Source organism: Ictidomys tridecemlineatus, chromosome 2 (assembly GCF_052094955.1).
Source record: "Ictidomys tridecemlineatus isolate mIctTri1 chromosome 2, mIctTri1.hap1, whole genome shotgun sequence".
In the NCBI taxonomy this organism is placed as follows: Eukaryota; Metazoa; Chordata; class Mammalia; order Rodentia; family Sciuridae; genus Ictidomys; species Ictidomys tridecemlineatus.
In genome coordinates, this window is record NC_135478.1 from 5,096,194 (window position 1) to 5,122,750 (window position 26,557).

The following is a 26,557-nucleotide window of genomic DNA, read 5'->3' on the forward strand; positions in this document are numbered from 1 at the left end:
ATTGGTCGGCGTGGCTGTCGCGGCACCCTGGGGCGCGCGGCGGAGGCGGGACTTCCGGTCGGCGCCGCCTGCGAAGAGCTCGGCGGCCGGCAGAGACGCGGGTGGCCAGCGATGGCCGCGGAAGGGGCGAGCTGGGGCCCAGTCCACAGAGACTGACTGGGCTGAGGATTGGAGACCCTTGTCGGACGTATATCGTGTGTTCCTCACCTGTCTGTTCCGCCGCCGCCGCCGCCGCCGCCGCCGCCGCCGCCTCCCAGTAAGGTAGGAACGGTCAGCGCGCCAGGGGTAGTGGGGACAGGACCCAGGTTCGAATCCCGGCCCCGGCGTTGGCGCACTACGTGTGGCTGGGCACGAGCTGACGTCACCACACCAGGCCTCAGTTTCCTCATCTGGTGCTGTGAGGAGGCGGGGCATGGTCGTGGTCACCACTCCATCAATTTAGTTATTAGAGCAAGCCGGTTCCCAGAAGCTCAGTCTCTCATTCATTCATTACAATTTTATTGAGAGCCTACTAGCTGCCACATACTGTCTGGGCAGCAAACAGATGAAAACGTACCTGTCTGTTTGGATTGACATCCTAGGTCGGCGCTGCCCAGGAGAAATACGTACAAGCCACATGCTTAATTTTAAAATTCTAGTAACTGATATTCTCAATCATTGCTGTGCAGTAGAAATTTAATCCGGCCACAAGTTTGTCAGTTATGCCTACAGTTTAAATTGATTAAATTGTGGGCTGGGCGTGCAGCTTATAGTAGAGCACTTTCCTGGCATGTGCGAATCCCTGGGTTCCATCCCCAGCACTGCAACAACAACAACAAAAAAATTTGTTGATTAATTAAATTATTACCTATGTTTAAAAAAAGTAAATAGTTGCAGGTGGTGTCCGATGTTAATAATATGTTTTATTTAACACAGTGTGTCCAAAATATAATTTCAACATGTGATCATTGTAAGAAATTAGGAGATGTTTTACATTCTGAACTTTTTTTTTTTTCTTAATATATGCTTTTGAAATCTTTTACATTTCAAATTGAACTGACTGCATTTCAGGGACTCATCAGTCATCTATCACCTGTCACCACCTGTGCAGTGGAGATGGGGAGGCAGAAGAGAAAGCAAGTGGATCCCACCTCAAGTGATGAAAAGGGTAAGAAGAAAAATAAATTGCGGGGCTGGGATTGTGGCTCAGTGGTAAAGCACTTGCCTAGCACATGTGAGGCTCTGAGTTCAATCCTTGGCACCACATAAAAATAACGTAAAGGTCATTGTGTACACCTACAACTAAAATAAATATTAAAAAAAAAAGTAAATTGGGGAAAGGGCATGAGAAACATGGGGTTGCAATTTGAAAGAGGGTGGTCAGCAAGATTGAAAAGATGGCCTCTGCAAAAGGAACCAAGGAGACAAGAACACTGAACAAATAATCACATTCTTCATTGTTCCGTGTTATCCCGAAGAACTTTCTGATAGGATGGCATGTTCTATATCGACACTGTTTAATCCAGTAGCCTCTGTCTCCATGTTGCTTGTGGACATTTGGCTAGTGCCACAGAAGAACTGAATTTTTAATTGTATTTAATTTCTAACTAAATAATCACGTAGGGATAGTGTCTGGTGTCGTGGATGGCACAGGTTTAATGCTGTCATAGCAGATGCTCAGAACTGAGTATGTACTTGATGCTGAAGGCTTCATGTACAATCCCCTGTGGTGAGTGCTATCATCATTGTTACCACGAGTAAGAAGGAAGTCCTTAGTTCGGACGAGGTAGTACTCGTCTATAGTCCCAGCTACACGGAAGGCTGAGGAGGGAGGGTTACTTGAGCCCAGAAGTTCAGAACCAGCCTGGGTAACGGAGTGAGACCCATTTCAAAAAGAAAAATAGGGAAAAAAAAGCAGTCAAAATTCATTCATTCATCACTCCATTATTAATAATAGACTATTTTTAATTACCATTTCAGATTCTCAGGGATAATAGAGTTACCATTATTCACTCTACCTGGTTCCTGTTAGTAGCATCTTTTATTAATATGATGCCATTAAAATGGACCAATACTGATAACTTTTGGTTTTGTTCTTTTTCTTTTTTTTTTTTTAGTACTGGGGATTAAACCCAGGGGGTGCTTAACCACTGTACTCAGTGATACTTTGTTATTGACTAAAGTTTATAGTTGATTTATACTTAACTTGTTTTTCCTCTGATGTTCTTTCTCTCCTCCAGGATCACATCCAGGATCCCATGTTACATGTAATTTAATTGTCCTATCTAATCTCTTGCCTGTGGAAGATTCAGATTCTCCTTGTTTTTGATGGCCTTGACAGTTTTGAGGAGTGCTGCTCAGGTATTTTTTAGGATGCTCCACTCTTGGAATTTGTCATGATAAACTGTGATGGTAGGTTATTGGCAGTAAGACCAAAGAGGTCAATTGCCATTTGTATCATGTTGTGCCAGGTCCAGCAGTCAACATTATTTGAGTCTGTTGATGTTAGCTTTGATTACTTGACTGAGGTAATATTTGTCGTGTTTTTCCCACCATCAAACTACTTCCACCCCTTTCCTTATCGTATACTTTGGAAGAAGTCAGTAAGTGCAGCCCACACTTAAAAAGTGAAGGGTTATGCTCTGCCTCCTGAGGGTGAATAACTATGTAACATAAATTATTTAGACTCCTTCTGCATGGGAGATTTATTTCTTCTCCATTTATTAGTTCATTCAGTCATCTAGTTATATTGGCAAGGACTCCTAGCTATTTATTTTATGCTTTAGGTTATAACTCAAAACTACTTTATTTTGTTGCTCAAGCTGTTCCAGCTCTGGCCATCTTTTGGCTCTGTTAATTGGCTCCTGTGACCCTTGGGTGTGTCCATCATTGGGTTTTTTGTGTATTTGGTTCCCTCCCACTCTCCACAGCATTTCCTTACTCCCTGGCATTGTAAGATGCTACAGTCCTGGAATCAGCCATTCCTGTAAGGGGACACTGGTTCCTTTTTCAGAGAATGGTATTTGAAATTGAGATCTGGGCTCTGGGAGTGCCTGTGGCTAGGGGTGTTGTTTCTTTTAGATCATCAATACTTTTTAACTGCCCATAGTACATGAGGTGTAAGTGTACACAACAGTAACCATGTCACACATGGCATCTAATCTCATGGACCTTGGTCAACTTGAAGAGACAACTCGCAGTGTGGCCTTGGACAAGTTGTTTAATCTCTGAGCTTCAGCCTCCTACTCCATAAAATGGGGATGATGTACTTCCTGAGGGCACTATGAGAATTCAATGAAATAACCCACTTTTAGAAATTCTGGAACAGAGCCTGACATGAAGTGCTTATTGTGTTTTATTCTTATGAAGAGTAACAGTGAGTTACACAAATGACTATAATCTGCAAAAGCCAGAGTTCCAGAAAAGCATGCAATAGGAAGAGTTAACTAATTTGTGGGTATCTGGGAAGGCTTCCTATGTCAGCAGCCTTGCAGCTGAGGCACGAGGAAGCAGAATGTTACAGGCAGAAAAAAATAGCACATGCAAGGGCCCTGAGTCAGGGGGGCCCAGCACACTCAGGAGTAAGAATGGGCCAGCTGTGGAGACACTGGCCACAGAGTAGACTTGTGGAACTGGCAGGGGCAGGTCCTATGAGGCCTGATTGACTGGTGAGTTCGGTCCCTGTCCTGAGACAAAAGAAGTGATTGTCCCTGTGCACATATCTGGTAAGGGCAGAGTGGTGCTCTGAACCCAGATCTGCTCAGTCTTAGAGATCTTTTTTTACTGGTTGAGATTTGAGATATGAAGTTGTTGTCTTCTGTTTTGAATTTGTTTTTTGTTTTCGTCAGAAGCATAGTATCAGCCCTCAGGGTATCAGGAATCAGAGCGCACTCCAGCCAGGGTTGTTCCAGGTTGTCCTTGCCACCCCTGCAAGTCACCCTCTCTTCCTCCAGCACAAGCTGTGGAGGCTCCCTAAGTCAAGATACACTGAGGAGGCCCAGTTGGGACCTGGGACACTGTTGCCCTGAGGGAGAAACAGCCACATCAGAACACAAATCCATCTAGTGTGACAAGGAACGGGCACAGATAGGCCTCTGGTGGAGGGTAACATCTGACCAGATGAAAGCACAAGAGAGGTCTGCTAGGTAGAGGTGGGAAGCTGGGACTGGCAGGAACAGAAGCACAGATGTCCAGGAGGATTGTTCAGGGCCAGGGGTGGAGGTGGGAAGGGAGAAGGGAGTGACTTGGGACTAGAGAGGTGTGTATCCCCAGCTTTGAAGGGCCCCAGAGAGTCAGAGAAGTTGGAACATTATCCCCTAGACTAGGCATCAGCAAACAGTGATGGGGTTCTGCCCATGCCTGTTTTTGTGCAGCCTGGAAGCTAAAAATGAGCTTTACATTTTTTTATGTGGTTGGGGAAAAAAAGAACAGTCAGTATTTTGTGACATGTAAAAATTCCATGAAATGCACATTGTTGTCCATAAAATTTGACAGTTACACAACAGAGCTGCTCCCCTGTGGATTGCCTATGGCTGCTCAGAGCTACTGTAGCAGAGGTGAAGTTGCCCCGGCAGGGCCTGTGTCACAGAGGTGCACACTGTGCATGGAACTGACCGTTTTGAAGTTTGTAATAATTATGAATACAGGGCCCCACACTTTTGAAAATTAGGTAGCCAGTCTTGGCAACAGGCCATGTGCACACAAAGCATCAAATATTTGCTCTAGGACCCTTTCTAGGAAAAATTTGTGGATCCTCGCTGTGGCAGGCAGAACCATGGCTCCTCAAAGATGTCTGTGTCCCAACCTCCTGGAAACTGTGACCATATGACCTCATACAGCAAAAGGGACTGCGAAGTGATTGGAGTAAGGAACAGGAGATTGAAAGATGATCCTGGGTCATCGGGGCCCAGCGTCACCACAATGTCCTCATGAGAGGAAGGCAAGAGGGTCAGAGGCAGAGAGGAACTGGAAGACACAGCAGTGCTGGCTTTGAAGACAGAGGAAGGGGCCACGAGCCGAGGGATGTGGGCTCTTCTAGACGCTGGGAAGGGCAGGATGTGGGTGGGTTCCCCCCTGAGCCTCCAGGAGGGACCGACTTGTTAGCATCTTGGTTTTTAGCCTGGTGAGTCTGATTTCAGACTTCTGAAGCCCAGGGCTGAGATATAACGAGTGTGTGTTGGTGTGAGCTGCCAGGGTTGTAGTGGTTAATCACGGCACCAGCAGGGAGTAACAGGCAACAGGCCTCTGAGAGAATTCATCCTTTAGCCAAAAGGATTTTTAAGTGGGAGACTTACATGTGATTTTTGTCTTTCTTTGTTGGAAGGAAGGGAACAGAAGTGAACATGGAATTCAGCCTGAGAAGGAGGGAGGCACAGAGGCTGTGTGCACGAGGCAGGTGGAGTGTCAGAGCACAGGTGAGCTGGGGAGTGATGGGGGTCGAGAGGAGGGGGATTCCAGATGTTCACAAGGTGAGCAGTCAGATGTGGACACAGGTGGCTGTCAGATCAATTGAATACAGAGATATGGGGAAGGTCATTCTATCTCAGCCATTTATAGATCTCAGTATGTGGGTTGGGCTGACTTGGGGGACGTCAGAAATGGATGTAATGAGATAAGTTCACTGGTCAGCCCTCAGACAAAGCTGAGGCGGAACAGCAGCCAGGCAAGCTCAGACAAGCCCAGAGAACCTTCAGGAGGCTCAGGATCTCAGAGGACCTGACTTAAATCTGATTCCTCCTCAAGTGCTAGCAGGTCAGTCACAGGGGCAAATAGAAAGCTTGACTCGTTTTTTTCTTAGGCAGCCGAGTTGACTTTCAGGTTAGCAACAGCGTGGAGCCGTTTCCCTGGTGAAGTCACCCTTGAGGTGGCCTCAGTCCCTACCTTCCAGGCATACTTCATTTGCCATTCCTGTTTGTGCACAGTGTGACCCAAAGGGGTCAGCCCTGGAGCAGTCACAGAAATGCTGGCTTTCCCTTACGAATTCCTAGGCTAATAAATTCACTTCCCCCGGCTCAGGGTGCTTATCTATGAATGCAGATGTTACAGCCACCTTGAGTGCAAAGTAGAGACTGAGTACTTGACACATCATCACAGCACCCATCCAGTAAACACAGCTGTGGTCAGCATCCCCAAGAACAGCAAGGGCTGCCCACCTCTGGTCTTACCATTGCAGCTGTAGGTAAACGTGGGTCTTGGAAGTCCCGTTTCCCAATTCATCCCATGTCATGTTCCCCACGACTGAAACACTCAGGGTCACTCCAGGGGAACTGGGCAGCACGAAATAACCACACAAGAGACAGAAAGAGAAAGAGCGAGCTCTTGCTGAACCCTTTTATTGAAGAGAAGCCATTCAAATGAGGCCAGGGGTCAGATTTCAGGGGGCTGAGTCTAGCTTCCTGATGTCTGCTGTCAGCAGGTTGACATCTAGGAAGGCCACACCCAAAGGCAGAGCAAGAGAAGGGGATACACAAAGGCATTTCCATGGAACATTCTATCCCAAACAGGACAAAGGGGTAGTATCACAAAGGAACAGGTGAGTGTAGCTCAATCCATGGGGTGACGCCTACGTTTGAAGATGGGTCCTCAAATTTCTGGGACCAAGGCAATGTCCAGGTCACTCATTACAAGATGTAGTGACGGTCAAAAGCCTCTCCACTCCAGGCCAGAAGACACAGATCATTCAGAGTGGCTCCCCACAATCCCACTGGATCCAGCCTGTGACACTTGCATCCAGTGTCTTTGTGGCAAGAACAGCAGTGGGTATTTTATCCTCTCTAGAGTCAAAGGATAGGGAAAGCCCCACAGCTCTGGTTCCTAGGGTCATTGGAGTAGCCTGGTCTGTCCTGTTGTTCCAGAGCAATATTGGCATTGACTGCATTCACTCTCAGCGTCCCCAAGTGGACCATAGTCAATAAGTCACACTCTTGCCCTCCCTGCTTCTATAGGGACTTAGTTGGCAGGAGCCACCACCACTCCTCTTTGTAAGATTTCTGTGTTTTTTTTGTATTTAACTTTTCTTTTTCATGTCATGAGTTCTCTTTCTTGTGGTGTCTCTCACTGTTTCCCATGTGTTTGGTGGTCTTTTGTAGGCTCCTTTGTATTTTCAAGTGAAAATTCAGTGGTTTCTAATGGAGTCGCAAAGGAATGCGACTGCCAGCACTCTCGTTCCAGAACATTCTCATCTCTCCAGAAAGAAACCCTGTGTCCCTTAGCTGTCATTCCCTGTTCTACCCCCCACAGCAACTAGCAACAGTTAATCTGCTCTCTGACTCTCTGGATTGCCTCTTCTAGATACTTTGTATAAATGGAGTTTTATAGTATGTGGCCTCTTGTGACTAACTTTTTTTCACTAAGCATAATGTCCTCGGTGTTCATCCATGCTGTAGTGTGTCACTGAACCATAAAAAGGTTCATTCCTTTTTATGGATAAATAATATTCCACTATATGAATAGACCATGTTGTGTTTATCCATTCATCCATTGCAAGACATTTGGGCTATTTCCATCTTTTGACTACAGGGACTAGTGCTGCTATGAACATTCATGTATAAGTTTCCATGTGAACATAATGTGTTCATTTTTCTTGGGCATATACTATCTGGTAGTAAAACACATGGGCACTCTGTTTCACTTTTTTTTTAATATTTTTTTTTTAGTTGTAGATGGACACAATATCTTTATTTCTTTAATTTCATGTGGTGCTGAGGATCAAACCCAGTGCCTCACACATGTAAGGCAGGCGCTCTAGCACTGAGCCTCAGCCCCAGCCCCTGCATTTCACTTTTTTTCCGCAATACTGGGAATGGAACCCAGAGCCTTGTGCATGCTAGGCAAGTGCTCAACCACTGAACTGCACCCCCAGCCTTTATTTTCCACTTTTGAAGAACTGTCAGATAGGTTTCTCCAGTCTGCTATTTATAAATGAGAAGAAGACTTCACATGCTTATCAGTCATGGTAAGCAGTTTACAATTTTAATGTCTCCATCCTAGGCTAGAGAAATAGCTCAGTGGTAGAGCTCATGCTTGGTATGTGCAAGGCCCTGAGTTTAATCCTCAGCACCCCAAGGAAAAGAAGGGAGAAAAGGAATTCTAGCCTTGTTCCTCATCCAGCAACCGAGAGGATGACCCACAGGCATTCCCAGGTCTTCCATAGGTCAAGCAGCCTGGATTCTGGGAGTTTGGACACCTCTTTCTCTTACAGATGAAGCTGACTTGGAGGTCTGGTGGAAGGACCAGTCACTGTACGTCAGGGACTCAGCCTTAGTGAGGGGCTATCTGCAGATCTAGAGACTGACCAGGGCAACTGCACCCTTATAGCAGGGACAGGGACCTAGGAGCAGGCAGCTGGACTGGATGTGCCCAGGTGGGAGCAGCAGCCATCTCCCTAGATCAGCTTTCCCACTCCCAGAGGTAGGGCCCATGAATTTGCCAGAGTTTACTTGCAAGATGGCTGCAAGCTGCAAGAGCCCCTGGGGAAGGATGAGTACTTAGGATTCCAGGTTCTGCCCTATCCTGGCAACTTCCACACTCTGTATCACAAGACCCTCTCAGTCCCTCAGATAGGAGACCAGAAAGCCAGATAAAAAACCACAGCCAGTAGCTGGGTGCAGTGGTGCTCGCCTGTAATCCCAGTGGCTTGGGAGGCTGAGGCAGGAGGATCACAAGTTCAGTCAGCCTCAGCAAAAAGCGAGGTGCTAAGCAACTCAGTGAGACCCTGTCTCTAAATAAAATACAAAATAGGGCTGGATGTGGCTCAGTGGCTTAGTGCTTCTGAGTTCAGTCCCCGATAACCTCCCCCCCCCCCCGCCCCCGACCAAAAAACCCCTGCAGCCCGAGCATTTCTTGGAGCACTCCACAGGCTCACCTCCAGGTGTTCAGAATGAAGAGCAAGTTGCTGGATGTAAGCAAAGCCAGATGTTTTCAGTCCGTTTAAAGCTCATACAAACTGATAGGAGCCAAAAGGGCAAAGGCCAGGAACAGATAACTCACCAAAAACAGGAGTCCACTAACCTGAGCCTGGGTTAGCAAGTGCCAAGGTTGGGGCCCAGGAGTGGGGATTGGCCAAGGCAAAGGCTTAGTCCAGCACAGGCAGGACCAACCCTCACTTCCTCAGGGGTGGTGCCCACTTTAATCAGAAAGACCCTTTGAGGACATTTACCCACCATATTATAGGGTTTGTGGTCTAACAATGAAAATCACTGGTGAAAGGGCTATCCACAGGAGGGCGTTTGTTCCCATCTTTAAAAGGTCATCGTCAAGTGGAGCCTAGTTCAAAGCCCAGAGATGGGACTGATTTGGTGAGTCACGTAGTTTCCACTAGAAACCACAGTGAGGAAGCCTACAACCTGTGGAGTGACAGTGGCCCCCAAACCCTGCGGCAGGCGCAGTCCAGATGTCCCTCAGCACACACTTGCTCACACACTCTGTCTCTGAAAAGTGGCCAAAAGCGGTGGGGGCTGGGATCAGTAAACCCTGGAACTTGGGTGTGGAACCTCAATGCTCCAGTGCACATGGTATAAGAGAAAGGAGCAGGGTCCCAAGTAGCACCTGCCCCCTTCATGGCCTTACTTTGGCTGCAAAAGGTAAGAAGGGCAGTGGAAGAAGAAATGGGGGACCAGTTGGTGGGCTCCAAGGGCAGCACACAACAACGGACTGATGAGAGGTGTAGGGGTCAAGAGAAGAGAGGAAGGGGCTAGAGGGACAGTCTGAAATTGGCCACTCTGGGGAAGGAAAGGAGCCCAGGAGGGTGGGCTCCTTCATGTTGGCATTGGTGGGTGGAGATTTCCACTCCATCCAGTCAGGGCCCCACAGCTTGAATTTGAGGGGAAAGAGGCATCCTTAGTAGTATGGTTACCACAGTGGCTTCAGGTGCAGCTGAGAGGGAAAGGTGGGGATAGGGAAAGCACCTTTATCTTTGGTCCATCTGTTAGACAACTCATCCACTTGTCTCACTGGGTTGCACTTTGGGTGGTGGGCTCTGCTATAGCCCAATGGGTCTCAGCAGGAGAGCTTGGGTGGCCCTTGTCACCCACAGGCACTGCTGGGTCTTCCACATGTCAAGGAACCAGAATTCTGGGGGCTGGACACTCCCTTCTCTTGCAGATGATGCTGGCCTGGATCCCTGACTGGGGGACCAGGGACCATACATCAGGACTAAGGCTCAGTGAGGAGCCCCTTAGAAGTCCAGAGGCTGACCTGGGCAACTGCAGCATTGCAAGGACAGGGACTGAGGAGCAGGCAGTTGGATTGGGTACACCAGGTGGGAGGGGCAGCCCCCCACCCTCACCTTCCCACTCCCAGAGGTGGACTCACCTCCAGGGCTCAAGCTTCCCTGGGCACATGCTTGCCTTCCTCTTCCTCCCCCAGATCCCTGCTGCCTGCCTTCCTTCCTCCCTCTGGACTGTCACCTCTGTCCTGCCCCAGGAATGCTGCTGTTCTGCTCTGGCAGAGAATGGCTGTGAGACACCTAGCATAGGATCTGGCTCTCCACTAAGCTGTCAGCAAACCGAAATGCTGCCCTTCCTGGTCCCTGTGGCCTGAAGGAAAGCAGCTCAAATGTGTCCATCTTGGCCTCTCCGGCTCCCTACACCGGGCCTGGTGCTCAGTAGGTGGCAAAAGTCTGTTGACCAAATGAACAGCAGCCAGCCCTTGCTCTTAGGGGCCAAGAAAAGGATACCACCACCCATGTTCATTACAATCCCACACATTGTAGCTGAGCCCCCACCCTGTGGATCAGGCCTCCCCAACTCTACAGGAAATGGGAGGGCATCCTTCGCCCACTTCAGGGGGAATCTGTCAGAGTCCAGGGGTGGCAGTTGGGGAGGGGATCAGTGACATGAATCATGTAGAGGAGGCAGCATTAAGGAGCTCAGAGAACAAGGCAGGGCAAAGGAGGGGCACCCTCCACCCCAACTTGCCATCTCCTTCCCTGACCCATTGCCCACTGACCATCTTTAAATGAACTAGCTCATACCTTCATCCAGTGACTGGCACAGGGTCAAGAAGTTTCCCCAAGACATTGTCCTCCCCTGCCTCAGCTCTCCCATATATCAGGGGCCTGAGAACCAGAGGCTGCGCTCATCAGGCCTTTGGGTGGGAGAGAAAACATTATTATTATTACTAGATCTATCTTCCTCAGGGACCAGGCATGCCAGGACTTCACGTTCCAGAATAGGAGCATGTTCAACCCACACAGATGCTTCTATTCCAGGGGCAGGCCAAAGTCATGAGGAACTAAAAACTGCTTTTCCCAGAAAGGCAGTTGGGGAGTATTGAGTGGAAGCCTTCCAGCTGTCTGTGGGGTCAAGCCCCTCTGAGTCCAGTAGAGGGGGTGGAAAGCTGTGGGCAACATACTTTAAAGAAGGGCATCTCTCTTTACACTGTGCACATCTGGGCTGGGTGACTCCTTGCCACAAGGGACTGTCTGGTGCATGATAAAGATATTCAGTAGCATCTCTGGACCATTCTCCTCCGTTGCAACAGCCAAATATTTCTCTGGGCATCACCAGGTACCTCTTGGGAGCCCTGGTGAGAATCATCACTGTGCAGAACAGAACCTATGTGGATGTTGAGGTCCTTGTGCCACATTCAGGTATCTAGGGAGCCTGCTATTCACTTGGATGTTCTTTGATGCAGGGACCAAACCCAGAACCTTCTGCATGCTAAGCATGAGCTCTACAGCTAAACTATACTCCTAGCCCCAAGCCTCCTGTTTTATGTGCCCTGTCCCCTCTGCCTGGAGTCCTGTCCCCAAGCCCTACCTGCCATCTTCCAGAACTGAACCCACATCACCACTCCCAAGAATGTTCTGTGGACCTTCTTATAAGTTTGATTAACATGGTATTATGGAAGGCAAAATAGTGCCTCTTCCCCAGATGTCCACATCCTCATCCCCAGAACCTGGGATTGTGTTCCCTTACTTACAAAAGGGAGCTTGTGGGACTGAGGATATGACTCAGTTGGTAGAGTGCCTGTCTCACGTGCACAAGGCCCTGGGTTCAATCCCCAGCACCGCAAAGAGGGGCGGGGCGAGTGTGTAGATGGAATAAGTTAAAAGAATTTGAGATGGGGGGTCATTCTGGATTATCCATGGCCCAGTGTCATCACAAGGGTCTTCATAAGAGGAAGACAGGAGGGTCAGAGCTAAAGAGGGAGACGTGGAGGTGGAAGCACAGGTCAGCAACTGGAAGACACAGCACTGCTGGCTCGGAAGACCGAGGAAGGGGCCACGAGCCATGGGATGCAGGCGCCTCTAGAAACTGGAAAAGATAGGAGAGAGAGGTTCTCCCTGAAGCCCTCAGAAAGAACCAGTCCTGCTGACACCTGACTTTGGGGCTTGGACCTCTGGCATTGTAAAATAACAAATTTGCCTTTTTCTCGCCAATTAGAAAAAAATAAGTTACCTACAAAGTCTCTGTGTTTGCATTGTTAAAATAACTGGGGCTGGGGTAGTGGCTCAATGGTAGAGCACTTGCCTAGAATGTGTGAGACACTAGGCTCAATTCTCGGCACCACATATAAATAAATAAAGTTCCATCAACAGCTAATAAAATATTTTAAAAATATATTCAGAAGCCTGGGGCAGATGATGATGGGGTATGGGTGCTCCAAGAATCCCATTTCCTGGTAGAACCAAGTGGCTCCATTCTAATTTATTTTCTTTGTGGGGAAGGGTTCTGCATAGAATTTAAGAGTTGCACACCACCCCTCAGACTTGACCCCCCCAACCCTGTGGAAATGCTGTGACAAGGTGGAGGCCTCAAAATGCAGAGGGTGGGGGGGTGGAGGGCGGGGTGCTTGGCTGGGACTGCCCTGAGGGAGGTTACAGTCCTATGGTGACAACCAGAGGGAGCTGCAGGTTCTGACAGAGTTCCCATGGCTGGATGGCCTCAGCCCTATGGGAGGAAAAGATTGGACCTGCTTCCAGTATTGGTGGCCTTGGACTTCTGTTTGATTGGCTATTGGAGGTCCCCTGCAATTCTGTAAGAATGTTAGGATCTGTTTTTACATTTCTGAAAAAAAAAAAAAAGAAGAAAGAAAGAAAACATTAGTATTCTGATACAGCTTGCTTTGAATCTGTAGACCAATTTAGGGAGCATTGCTAAATTAATCCTGGTAGATCTTCCAATCCGTGAACATAGGATGTTTTTCCATTGATTAAGTTTATTTAAATTTTTTTTTTTTTTGTATCAGAGATTGAATTCAGGGGCACTCAACCCCTAAGCCACATCCCCAACCCTATTTTGTATTTTCTTTTTTTTTTTTTAAAGAGAGAGAGAATTTTTAATATTTATTTTTTAGTTTTTGGAGGACACAACATCTTTGTTTGTATGTGGTGCTGAGGATGGAATCCGGGCCGCATGCATGCCAAGCGAGCGCGATACTGCTTGAGCCACATCCCCAGCCCCTATTTTGTATTTTCTTAAGAGACAGTGTCTTACTGATTGCTTAGCACCTCTCTGTTGCTAAGGTTGGCTTTGAACTTGCACACAATCCTCCTATCTCAGCCTCCCAAACCACTGAGATTACAGGTATGTGCCACCATGCCCAGTTTTCACAATGCTCTTTAGTGTTTGGTGTATTAATCCTGCAACTTCTTAGTTAAATTTATTCCTAAGTACTTATTCTTTTTGATTCTATTCTGAAATTGATTTTTAAATTTCCCTTTCATTGCTCAATGCTATTGTATGGAAAGACAACAGATTTTTGTAGGTTAATCTTGTATCCTGCAAATTTCCTAATTTCATTTTTTTAGCTTTAATAGTCCCCTCTCTCTCTCTGTCTCTGTGTGTGTGTGTGTGTGTGTGTGTGTGTGTGTGTGTGTATTCTTTAGGATTTTCTACATAGGAGGTCATACCATTCACAAATGGAGAGTCTGTCCTCCATGGGTTCTGATCTAGAGATTCAACCAGTTGTAGACCAAAATATTCTTTAAAAGTTGCAACTATTCTGAACATGTGCAGACTTTTATTCTTGTCATTATTTCCTAAACAATTATTTAGACAGAGTTTACATAATGTGCATTCCAAGCCATCTGTAGATGGTTTAAGTGTGCTGGAGGATGTGTACATTTTTTATGTAACTGCTCTGCCATTTTATATAAAGGACTTGGGCATCCATGGATCTGGATATCTTGGAACCAGTCTCTTCAGTTCCAAGGGGTGACTCTAGTTTTGCCTCTGTTACCCCTCATGAATGGGATTACTGCCTATCAAAGAGCCAGAGTGAACGAGGTAGGTCCTTTTATCCTTCTGCCATGAGAAAATGCAGCATGGCACTATCTTGGAAGCAGAAGATAAGCCCTTAGCTTCAGAACCAAGTGCAATAAATTTCTATAATTTATAAATTACCCTGCCTCAGGTGTTGTTTTACAACCACACAAACAGACTAAAATAACAGGTCTTCCCATCCATTCCCTTGACTTAGGGTGTGGCTACATGATTGGCTTTGGCCAATACAACCTGGGTGGAAGTGACCCCCACCAGCTCCATTTGCAAGGCTGGAGAATCATCATGTGCTTCTGGTGCTCCTCGCACATTCCCATTGCCACAAAACAAACACCTGGGAAACTTCCAAATGAAAAGACACATGCAACAGTCATGAATCCAATTCACAGACCAGAGCAAGGCCCAGCAGGGCTGCAGTCACTTCCTGGACCCACAAGGGAAAGTAAATGTTTGTCCTGTGACAAGAAACAACATAAGCCTGCTTCAGCTGTCCTGTTGCAATCACGAAGTCCTCTCTGAAGAATGGGACAAGCATATTGCTTGTCACTGTGAGGCTCAGGAGGAAAGCTGTGCATAGTTAACCCTGAGCAGGGAGGGCACACAATTAGACAGTGAGCGGTTTGGGGAGGTGGCAGGTTGGGAGGGCTGGGCCTGCAGGAGCTCCCCTGGGGCTGGCAGGAAGGAGAGGTGGCCCATTGTAGAGGGTTTGCTCAGACTCTGTCCACGAGGGTGCATCTGTTCCATGAGACCCGATGGCCGAAAAATGGAGGTGGATGTGGATACATGATACCATTTCAAGGAATGAAGCCAGGTAAGCTCAACGTGGGGCCCAGGCTGTCAGGGTAGCAGGGCTCAAAAGCCTAAAATAAAATCCAGGCCAAGCTGGCTGCCTAAAGATGCTACTGAGTGAGTGCGGAGGGGTCTCAGGCTGAGGGCCCTGCTTGGCAAAGGCTGGGCAGGAGCCCTGGGGGAGCAGCAGGAACCACAGGGGTGATGAGCCAGTCCCCCTCCCCAGTCCCTTAATTGGCGTGTGCTGAGGATGACCAGAAGCCAGGGAATTGGGGCAGGAGACATGAAAAGGTAGATGGGCAGAAGCCTGTTGCTCTCCTGTGGGCACCAATGGCCTCCTGGACCCCTTCTCATGCATGGCTGGTATGCACTATACTGCCAAGGTCCCCAGATTTGAGATGACTCCCATGGGTGCAGTCTGCCGCTTTTGCCTGCACTTTTGAGTCTCCTGCCCAGTGCTTCCCTCTCCAGTGCATCTTCCGCAGGACCTTGGCAATGCTCAGACATTTGACCACAACCTTCCCTTGGCTAAATGAATTTCAGCAGCTCCCCTGTCCCCGTGATGAAGGTCACCTTCCTTGGCTTAGCATGTGAGGCCCTGAATAGCCTGTCCCTCCCACCTCATCTTCCGCTGTCCACCCCTGCCCCACTCTCCCACCCCAGCTGTTGTGGAATTGGCAGCTCCTTCTAGCATCCTGTTCTGCTGGCCTCAAACACCTGCTCATCTTTCAGGTCTCCATTCAGCTATTGTTCCCTATGGAGGCCCGGTGGGTGCCCTAGGCATCCTGCACCCTGCGGCTACCTTCTCCAGGAGGCTGACCTCCAAGCCTTGCTGCATCCTGTGAACATCCTCTGGAGAATGGAGTGTCGGTTATTCCCCTCATGCCCAGCTCCCTGCATATTACTTGCCACCTGTTTTTAAGTGTAGATTTTACAATTATACAAGTATGGGGAGCCCAACAGATTAGGAGATGATTGACATTGAAAAGATAACTTTGTTATTCTCAGTTCCCAAGAGGAGGGGCACACCATGCCACACAGGGCCACGTGGGGAAGCACCAAGGGCCCATGAGGAGGCAGAGGGTACAAAGGAAACCCGTAGGCACAAGTCTCCTCCACAGAAAGGAGCAGGTGAGGCAGGTTAAGGAGCTTAGGCTGGCCTTGTTTAAATCATTTCCTAGGATCTGGGCACACAGAAGGGAATTGTCTGGTACCTGGCCCTGAGGTGACTAAGGCAGGTGGATCAGAGTTGCGAATGCAGCTCAGTGGCAGGTTTCACCAGCAGCACCACAAAAATAAAAATAGTGTTTTTTTTAAATAAAGATATTTTTGTTTTACATTTAATGATCATTAGTAAGCTGGGTGCAGTGGCACTTGCCTGTAGTCACACTCCAGAGGCTGAGGTCTGAGGACGGCTTGAGCCCAGGAGTTAAAGGCCGGCTGCGTTAGCTTTTCATTGCTGTGACAAATACCTGAAAAAACTACTTAACTGAGCAAAGACTCCTTTTAGCTCATGGTTTCAGAGCTTTCAGCCAATGCTCTGCTGGCTCCATTGCTTTGGGCCTGAGGGAGGCAAAACCTCATGGTGGAAGGGCATGAAGGAGGGAAGATGTCCTAGTGGCAACCAGGAAGCAGAGAGTCAGTGAGGAAGAGGCAGGGGACACAATATACCTCCAGTGACCTCTCTTCAACTAGATCCCACCTCCTAATGTTTCCTCCATCTTCCAACAGTGCCATCAACTGGGGACCAACCTTTAGCACATGGCCTTTGGGAGGACAGTAAGATCCAAACCATAACACCAGCCTGGGCAGCACAGCAAGACACTATCTTCCAAAAAAAAAAAATCATTTGGAAGACTAGATTGGCCCTGTCAACTTAAGGTTGGCTAAGCCCCCAGCCCCATGCCTGGCACACAGTAGGAGCTGAGTGTTTGTTGAATGAGTGAAATATCAAATGACCTTCAACAGGTGATTAATGAGGAGTTAGTGACATCACCCTCATCTGTGATGGCTGTGACACACCCACTTGCCTGCCTGAGAGATGCGCAGAAAACCTGTCTCATCAGGGAAGCAGACCTCAGCAGCTTCAAAGAGGGACTCAGGGCTCCATGGAACCCTCTCCTCGGGGCCCACCATTCTCCACTCCCTCCCCATGCCATCCCAGCCCCAGCCTCAATGTCAGCGCGTCAGGCAGTCACCCTTCCCTGATGTTCATCCACACTCATGGGAGAAGCAGGAAAGATACGAGGACTTGGTCTATGGCCAGGACCGGTGCTGGTAGTCTGAATCCCTCTGGCTGGTCGTCCCGTGGCCTGTGCCCAAGGCCATTGCTGCAGCTGTTCCTGAAATAGGCCACCTGTCAGCCTAGGGCAGGAAGTCCCTTGAAGCCAGACTTCCAGGAGGCAGCAGGACTGACTGCATTGAGGACATAGTTAAAGGGGTCACACAGACTGTCCATAAACCAGGTCCCTGAGCATCAGGCCAGGGGCTTACAGAGCATCCTATTTTCTTCCCCTCCTCTAGTTGCCAGGCAACCACAGTGCATCCAGACCAGAGCAAGAGGCAGCTGGTTTCAGGACATACATAGACTGAAAGTGAAGGGATGGAAAAAGATATTCCTTGCAAATGGAAGCCAAAAGAGAGCAGAGGTGGCTATGCTCATATCAGATAAAATAGATTTTAAGCCAAACCCTGCAAATGAGACAAAGATTATTACATAATGATAAAGGGGTCAATTCATCAAAAGGATTTAACAGTGGTAAATATAGCTGCACTCAACATCAGAACGCCTAAATATATAAAGCAAATATTAATAGAACTGAAGGGAGAGATAGACTCCAATATAATAAAAGCAGGGGACTTCAGTGTCCCACTTTCAGCAATGAACATATCCAGACAGAAAATCAATACTGAGACATTAGACTGGAGCCACACTCTAGACCAAGTGGGCCTCATTAACATGTAGAGAACATTCCATCCAATGGTGCAAAATACCCCTTCTTCTCAAGTGCACATTGAACATTCCCCAGGGTAGATCATATGTTAGGCAAAAAACAAGTCTCAACACATTTAAGATTGAAATCAGTTTAAGTATCTTTTCCATCCACCATAGTATGGGATTAGAAAGCACTATTAGGAGGAATTTCAATAATAAGTGAACAACACACTTTTGAATAATCAATGGATCAATGAGGAGATTAAAAGGGAAATTTAAAATCAAGCTGAGCGTGGTGGCACATGCCTGTAATCCCAGTGGCTCCAGAGACTGAAGCAGGAGGATCAAGGATTCAAAGCCAGCCTCAGCAATTTTTCAAGGCCTAAGCAACTTAGCTGGGGATGTGACTCAGTGGTTGAGTGCTCCTGAATTCAATCTCCAGCATCAAAAAGAAACAAACAAACAAAAAAACACTAGGCATGGAGGTGCACATGTGGCTCAGGAGACTGAGGCAGGAGTATCATGAGTTCAAAGCCAGCCTCAGCAAAAGCAAGAGTCTGTCTCTAAATAAAATACAAAATAGGCTGGGGATGTGTCTTAGTGGTCAAGTGCCCCTGAGTTTGGTCCCTGGTACCAAAAAGAAAAACAGTTCTCAAATGAACAAATTCTTTTTTTAAAAAAAAGAGACTGCTTTAGCCATACCTGGCAGACAGGCACCTGGTATCATAAGCCCCTATGAGATGCACAGATAGTGTGGGAGAGGGCCTCCAGCTGCTTCTCTCAGAGACCACTAGAGCCAAGACTCCCAGAGGACACCCAGGGATTTGGAGGCACGAGAGCTTCAGGATAGCTGTGGGCAGCCAGCGTCTGATATGTAAAAGCAAAGACTCACTTCAGCCTGGAGCATTCACCCAGTGCCCCTCCATCTTTGCCAATGATGATCAAGCTCCTGCTCTGAGCCCTCCAGCATTAGGGGACTGTCACACTTTCCTTCATGGTATTAAAAAAAAAAAAAAAAGTAAATGACATAGCCTCCCTGACCCTCAGTCTTCTCCTCTGTACATCTGACTCTTCCATCTGTGTGCACACACTAGAGGTGCCCTTCTCTGGGCAAGGAATATTTCCAGAGTTGAGCCCAGCGCCCCCCCCCCCTCCACCTGGCGGTTGCCCTTGGCTCAGCTTGTAGAAGAACCCTACCAGGCTCTAGGATGTGGTCAGTACCTGACTTTGATTGAGCTGCAGCTGGAGACTTTCCACTTTCCCCCATCATTACAGCCGAGGACCAGAAGCCAGAAGGGTGGAGATTGTGCCCCACTCCAACCCCATCTGTTTTCATTTCACACTTTCAGAGAAGGCTCTCTGTAGATACTAGTTTGGCTTCCAGAAAAGGTAGAGATGGGAGAGGGGCGGCCTGCCACACCATTCAGCCCTGACTGCAAAGATCTGGCCTTCACATTTGTCAGAACTTCTCAGAACCCCAAAGCTTTAGTTCAGAGCCTCTTCTTGAACAGCTTGTCTCCCACCATGACCCTTGGGTTCGGGCGCGTGCACAGCCCTGTGTAACCTGCATCCTGGTCCCTCAGGGGACCCCCTCCCTCCGTCCCCCTCCTTCCCATGAAGGCTGCTGGTGGGACCAACCCTGAGGGTAGGTTGGGAAGGTGGGCTCACATTCCAGGGACCTCCCAGATCCCTGCCCGACAAAGGCGCAGGTAGGAGGGCAGTGAGCCACAGCGGGTAGGCCAGCCCTGGCCCGCCACGCCGCGTCCCAAGCCCGCAGCCACGCGGAGCCGCGTCCCCGCCTAGCATCACCCACCCAAAGAAAGGAACCTGAGCAGCAGGAGGGCGCAGGAGGTACACCTGCGGCAGCGAAGGGGAAGAACTGAACCCGTCAGCCCCGCCCCACGGCCAGGCTCCACCCGCCAGCCTCTAAGCCCCGTGTAACTCCCGCCCCCAACTAAAAGTCTCTCCCCACCCAGCTGCAGGGCGGCGAGCCCAGGGCCACCACTAGGGACCCCCCCCATACCCCACTACCCCCACCCCCATCCCGCAGAGCCCGAGAAACGGAGGCTGGGTGAATAGCTCGGTGGTAGAGCGCTTGGCTAGCGTGCGCAAGGCAGTGGGTTCCATCCTGAAGCACCGCAAAAAAAAAAAAAAAAAAAAGAGGAGGGATAAACTTTCGGGCCATAAAAAAAAAAAAAAAAGAAAAAAGAAAAGAAAAAAGAAAAAAAGAAAAGAAAAGAAAAAAAGAAAAGCAATGCTATGTGAAGTGTCCGCACCGCCGGCTCCGCTCCTTCCCGGCCCCTCGCCTCGGTTGCAGGTGAAGGTTGCTTTGCTTCCCGTTGTCATGGTTACCTGCGGCTCCTGGCTTTGCTTTCAAACCAGAGTGCTTCTTCGTGGTTGTGGTTACTAATAAGTTTATTGGGCTCTTCTTCATCTCCGTGGTCTTTGTTCACTTCTACCCCACCCCACCCCCGCCATCCCCGCAGGGTAAGGGGATTGAACCCAGGAGCGCTCTCCCTCTGAACTCTACCCTCTTTTTATTTGGAGAAAGGCTCACGCCAGTTCAAGGCTAGCCCCCTGCTTCATTCTCCCACGTCGCTGGAAATACAGACGTGCACCACATTTCCAGTTTATCGAGATTATTCTTAAAATACTATTGGAGAAAATTCACAGGTCATTCACTTCTCCATTGAAAGTGTACCTTTCGGTGGTGCTCATTAGACTTAGTCAATCATTGCCACTATCTGATTTCAGAACAAAAAGATGCACCTTGAGCAGCCATCCCCCCCCCACCCCAGCCTATGGCCACTACTAATCTACTTTCTGTTTCTATGGATTTGCCTATGGCAAACCCACAGCATATCTGTGATATATAAATTGCCCCACTGTGCAGGAGGGGGAGACGGGTGAAGTTCAGGTCCCTCCTCTACCTGGGAGTAGGCAGCCAGGGAAAGGCTTTCTTTGGAGGCTCTATCAGCTGAGGCTTGTGTGCAGGCTGCCCGGGTGTGCAGGTGAGGGGACAGGAGAAGACAAAGGACCCTTTGGGGACAGTGAAGTTTGTTGGCCCAGAGGCCTGGGATGGAGGAGGTTCCTAGGGCAGCCAGACTTTGAGAGGAGCCAGGTGGAAGTTAGGCTTGGTCTATCTATAGTGAGGGAGAACCCTAGAGTCTCACCCGAGCATGTGGGATGAGAGAGGGAGGGAGGAAGGAGGGAGGGCCAGAGGTTGTGGGGTGGGGCTCTACCTATAAGAGAGAAGCTCAGCTGCCTAACCCCACACACAGCACACCCACCTCAGCAGGCCCTGGCTCTGGGACCCCGTAGGCATTGGTGAGTCGTTCGTCTGGCCATGACTGAGAGCAGCAGCAGGTCCCTTCTGTTCAGCTTGTCCCTATCCTGAGTCACCTGCTTCTCTTGCAGAAGGCCCTGGGCCCCGGCTGTGCCTGCTGCTGTCTTCCTTGGGTCCTTATCATCCCTCTCCACCTCCCCAGGCCACTCTGTCTATCCTTGAAGTGCCCAGAGAGGAGGTCCTGCCTGCACCATGAACCCTTGGATCCTTGCCAGCCTGGCAGCCTGCTTTTTGGGGGCCTGGGTCCCTCCCATCCACACCCAAGGTACTGTATTCGGTCAACTGTACTTACCCCAAGCCCCTGGTCCCTCCTTTCCCTATCTAGCCTCACCGTCCCCTGTCCGTCCGTTTACCCCTCTCCTCTTCCAGATCCCTTACCACCACTGAATTCTCCTATGGCTCCTGTTCCCAACATAGCAGAGATTCCTGTGTTTGTGCCCTGGAATGAAGGGAGACAGAGGGACCCCAGCTCCTTCTTCCAGAGTCCTCCACCCCTGGGTACCTCCTTGGCAGGACTCCAGTGGCCTAGGGAATGTGGGAGCAGAGGGTGGCTTCCAGCTGTGGGTAAAGCCACTCGCAGCCAGGAATACACCTCAATGTCCTGACTCTGCAGAGCCAGGGATGGGGTTGGAGACCAGAGCCCTGCAGACCTTGGGAAGTGGTTTCCCATCGGGGCCCTGCCCAGCTTACCTGTGCAGTGCAGCCGAGAATTGCCACTCAGCCTCTGTGAGCTTTGGTTTTCTCGTCTGTGAGGTGGGAATCTGAAGTTCCCATCGCCTGGAGCAGGTGAGAGGATCCAGTGCCCAGCAGCCCCAGTGAGGGAGCCATTATTGTTGTTAACGGGAGCCCTTCTGTCTTCCTCCCCGTCTCCACCCCAGAGTAGGCACTTGAGGATTTTGGTCACCAAAGGCCAGATGGAGGCATGCAGACTCCCCCAGGATCCCTGAGACGGGCTCCTACATTCCTGTGGCAAGGCCAGTGAGTCCTCCCAGATGGCCAAGCGGGGGCCAAGCAGGGTTGAGGAGCATGGCCCCACCCTCCTGCTCTGCCTGTCCCCATTCTAGGTCTGGTAGGACCCGGCAGGCAGAGCTTAGCCTTTGCCCAGGAGGAAGGCTGGTCTTTGTTCCCATTGTCCTGCTATCAGAGCCAGGCCCAGCGCCTGCTCTTTGATCCTGGGGGAGGGGACAGTGGCCCCCAGCATTGGGAGCCACCTGCTGAGGATCACTGGAGCCGCAGGTCCTATCTAAACACCATTGCTCCTTGTCTTCAGGAACAGGGTGGGGGAAAGAGAACTGAGCCCTCCCCCTGCTCCACCGCTGCTGTGCTCTGCTCTGCCAGGACCCTGACTCAGGTGGGCTCTGGCAGAGGCAGATTGCAGGACCTCCAAGACTGACTGGGCGAAAGAGCCCACCTCGGCTTCCGCCACCATCCCATCGCCCCCTCGTCTTCTCATCCATTCCATCTGCTCCTCTGCCCAGATCTTTCAAGCATCGTTACCTCCTCTTCAGGCATCCCCCGAGCTGTGTAGTCCCCCTCCCCACAAATGTCAACTTCCTGTCTCCCGCCACGCCGGGAGCTCCCAAGACAACATTAATTCCAGCTCTTCTCCGTTTGGGTATTTGGCACATAGTGGGAACTCTTTAAGTGTTTTTATTAGATCCTCTAGAACTCCTAGTGTCTGGCTGGGTCACTTGAGTGGTCACTGATGGGGACAGAGAGGAAGAGGGATCAGAGCTAGGTCCGTGTGGAGACAGACCAGCCTGGAGAGGATCCAGGACCTCAGCAGGAGCTAACCAACCTCATTTTTAGGAGAGTGGCACTGGGGACACTACACTTCTGATGCCAAATGTGAAGGGGCAGCACAAACCAAACAACTCAAGATTGTGTCAGATGCCATAGGTGAAGGCTCTCTGTCCCACAAGACTGCCCTCCATTAAGATGCCACCGCCCTGAGCCTGTCTTCCCTCCTCAGGGTCTGCGCCTGTGCTCCCAGAGCAGAGAAGCAGCTTTGGGCTGTTTCTTGGGTGGTCTGCTCCTTTCCAAGCAGGGCCCATGGACCCCACCAACCCCTGACAGCTGTCCCAGTGGCAAAGGCTGAGAAGCAGTCAGGCAGTGCGCCTGCCTCGGTCGGGGCTGCAAGGGTCATGGTGTGCGTTTCCACGTCTGTGACTGTCCCTGCCAGTGCCCGTGTGCAGGTTTGAGCGTGTGGGTGGCCGTGTGATTGCAGGGTCCTTTGAGGACTGCTGTCTGGGTTACTACCCTAAACCCAAGTTGGCTGTGCTCCGTCGCGCCAGCTTTTACCGGATCCAGGAGGTGAGCGGCAGCTGCAACCTGTTTGCCATCGTGTGAGTGGGGCCGAGGGATGGGAGTGGGGAACACACACAGCTTTGCTGCCCCTACCACCCTAACGTGGGCACCCCTTCCCCACCCACTGCAGATTCTACTTCCGCCAACCAGGTAAAATGGTGTGTGGGAACCCAAGGGACATCAGGGTACGGAAGGCAATGAGATTGGTCTCCCAGAGGTCTGACAACCGGCTAACCATCCAAGGTGGGTGAGGCCCCAGCCCAGCATCCAGGGAGCCCACCCTCCCTGTCTGCAGGCCCCTTTGCTTCTCAGTCTCTGAGGGAGAGAATCAGAGCTCCACATTCTGGCAGCTGCCCCTGCTCCAGAGAGAGCTCATTCCTGATGAGCGAGGGATGGACTGAGTGACCAACCCCCCAGGTCATCATCTAGCTCTTTTAAAGTCAGAGTGTTAAATTGAAGCACACGGAAAGTTCAAGGAAAGGGGAAATTCAGGGGCTCAAATAACCAGCAGTGGCTTCAGGCTTGGCTGCATCCAGAGGTTCAGAGGCTGTGATGAAGCTCCTCTCCCTCCCTCCCTCTCTCTCTCTCTCTCTCTCTCTCTCTCTCTCTCTCTCTCCTTGTGGATAGACTCTCAGGCTGGGAGGAAGAAATCTCGGCGACCATCGTCCAGGCCAAAGTATCTCAGCAGTAACAATAGCAGCAGCAGCAGCAGCAGCAGCAGCAGCAGCAAAAGAAATGCTTCCCTAATCTAATCCAGGTGAGGACTAGTCACATGGCTTCCTCCATCCGTTACTGAGGATTGAAGGCTTATGGCTGAAGGCTCATGATGGGTCCAGACTCGGGCAGGACGTTTGCCTACAGGACCAAGGAGGGCTGGCTATGTGGTCAGCCCTGCAGATCCACACAGGAAGGTCCTCAGGGGCTACCCGCAGCCCCAGCCTAGCCAGGTGGGGCATTGATAAGAGCTGAATTGAAAGGCCAGGGAGGTGGACCAAGAGCTCCTGGGCCCCCATAAGATGAGAAAATAACCACTCTGCACAACACTCTGATGACAGACGTGAAGGGGCAGCACAATCCAAGCAACTGGAGACTGTGACAGTTGCCACAGGGGAAGGATCTCTGTCCCACAAGACTGTCCCCATTAAGGGGCTGGGGATGTGGCTCAAGCGGTAGCGCGCTCGCCTAGCATGCGTGCGGCCCGGGTTCGATCCTCAGCAGCACCACATACCAACAAAGATGTTGTGTCCGCCGAGAACTAAGAAAAAAATAAAATAAATGTTAAAATTCTCTCTCTCTCTCTCTGTCCCCCTCTCTCACTCTCCTTTAAAAAAAAAAAAAAAAAAAAAAAAAAAAAAAAAAGACTGTCCCCATTAAGATGTAACCTCTCTGAGCCTCAGTTTTGCCAACCATAAAATGGGGATCGATGACACTGCCTTCCATTGAGTTGCAGAGACAATTGTAATTTGCAGTGTCTGGTATGTAGTACATGGTCAGTAGGTTGCCACCTCCACTTTGACCAATCAGCTTATAAATTGGGGATCCCGTGTCTGTCTCCTTGGGTTCAGTCATTTGCTAGATCCACTCCCAGGACTCAGGGAAACATATTTAGCAGTTTATTATAAGGGATGTTACAAAGGATCTGGGGTACAGCCCGATGAAGGACAGTGGTAAGCAAAGTCTGGAAGGGTCCCAAGCACAGGAGTTCTCGTCCTCTTGGAGTTGGGATGCACCACTCTCCTAGCACACCATGTGTTCACCAACCCGGAAACTCCCTGAGCCCCAGAGTTCAGGGGGTTTTATGGAGGCTTTATCACACAGGAATGAAGGATTATTAACTTCCCTGCCAACCCTTCTCCCCGTCTCTGGAGAGGGAGACTTGGAGCAGAAGCTCCCCCGCTTCGAATCACGCTTGATCTTTCTTGTGACCAGCCCCCATCTAAGAGTCCCCTCATCAGAACAAAAGAGGATCCTATTGCCCAGGAAATTCCAAGGGATTTATTAGCTGTGTGTCAGGAATCGGGGTCAAAGACCAAATGTTAGAACAAAAGATGCTCCTAACGTCCTTATTGCTCACATTACAAGGCTCTGAGGAACTAGGTGCCAGGCAGAGACTGGTAAGTGTATTTCTTATTATTTTACAGCCCCCGAGGCCACTGCAGTCCCACCTCTAATCCCTCCTGCAGGGCCATGAGCCTGCACATCTCCAGGATCCAACAGCAGGACAGAGGCCAGAGGGATCTTGCTCCACCAGCGGTCACCCTGCAGCCCCAGCTGCCTCTGCCCCTCGTCCTTCAGCCCCAATCCTAGCCCCTGTGCCCGGATTGGTTTGCTCCTTTCTATTCCTACCACCTCCTGCCCCTTGGGCAGCTGGGAAGAGGGACAGCTCCTTTCTACTCTGGGATAAGTACCAACCTTGGGCAAAGGTTCTTGGAGACAAGATTCTTTTGGACTATGTCACCCACCTGCAGCTTCTTGCCATTCACCCCAGGCCACCTACTGTGTCCCTCCAGGTCCTTGCAAAGTTTTGATTGGTACAAAAAACATCCTCCCAGTCTAAGCTTTTAAAATAATTTCAAATAAACTTTTGGTAAAAAAAAAAAAAATGTCATTGTTTCCCCTGTCACTTTTTATTTTAAGATCTGTGGCCCCAGCCTTCATGACAAGTGGGTCCTGAGGGGCTGAGCACTGGACAGGTGGGATGCGACCTGCACTTCCCAAATGGTGACCTTGGGCCAGCTGCTGACTCTCTTGGTGCCTCTTTGTTTGCCTGTGAAGTAGGGATCATTGTGTTTGCTCTGCCTAGACTCTGGGACTGGGGAGTGTGGAAGGTCAGAAAAGCTCTCTACAGGCTGTCGTAGGCTGCCCAGGGGCCAGTGGGTCAGGACCTGGGCAAGGATAGTGCCCTGGGACCAGGCACTTGAGACGGCTCTGCAGGTGGAGGTTTGAGACACCTGGCTGAACTGTTCCCAATCCTTA

General features: G+C 49.9%; 1 protein-coding gene across 5 annotated transcripts; it reads left to right on the forward strand.

Annotated features, from left to right (window-relative positions):
- On the forward strand, positions 1-26,176 carry Ccl25 (C-C motif chemokine ligand 25). 5 transcript variants are annotated; one of them, XM_078035182.1, is made up of 9 exons: positions 9-261; positions 1,051-1,147; positions 2,220-2,340; positions 5,303-5,393; positions 21,417-21,539; positions 23,502-23,619; positions 23,712-23,824; positions 24,209-24,338; positions 25,723-26,176. In XM_078035182.1, exons 5-8 carry the CDS (start codon positions 21,467-21,469, stop codon positions 24,331-24,333), a joined length of 429 nt encoding a protein of 142 aa, XP_077891308.1. In that variant the 5' UTR covers positions 9-261; positions 1,051-1,147; positions 2,220-2,340; positions 5,303-5,393; positions 21,417-21,466; the 3' UTR covers positions 24,334-24,338; positions 25,723-26,176. The 5 variants fall into 5 exon arrangements, with proteins under 5 accessions (XP_077891310.1, XP_077891308.1, XP_040146463.1 ...); XM_078035184.1 differs by lacking the exon at positions 5,303-5,393 and having other exon boundaries at positions 1-261; XM_040290529.2 differs by lacking the exons at positions 9-261; positions 1,051-1,147; positions 2,220-2,340; positions 5,303-5,393 and adding an exon at positions 20,143-20,939.
- Positions 26,177-26,557: the final 381 nt, after the last annotated feature.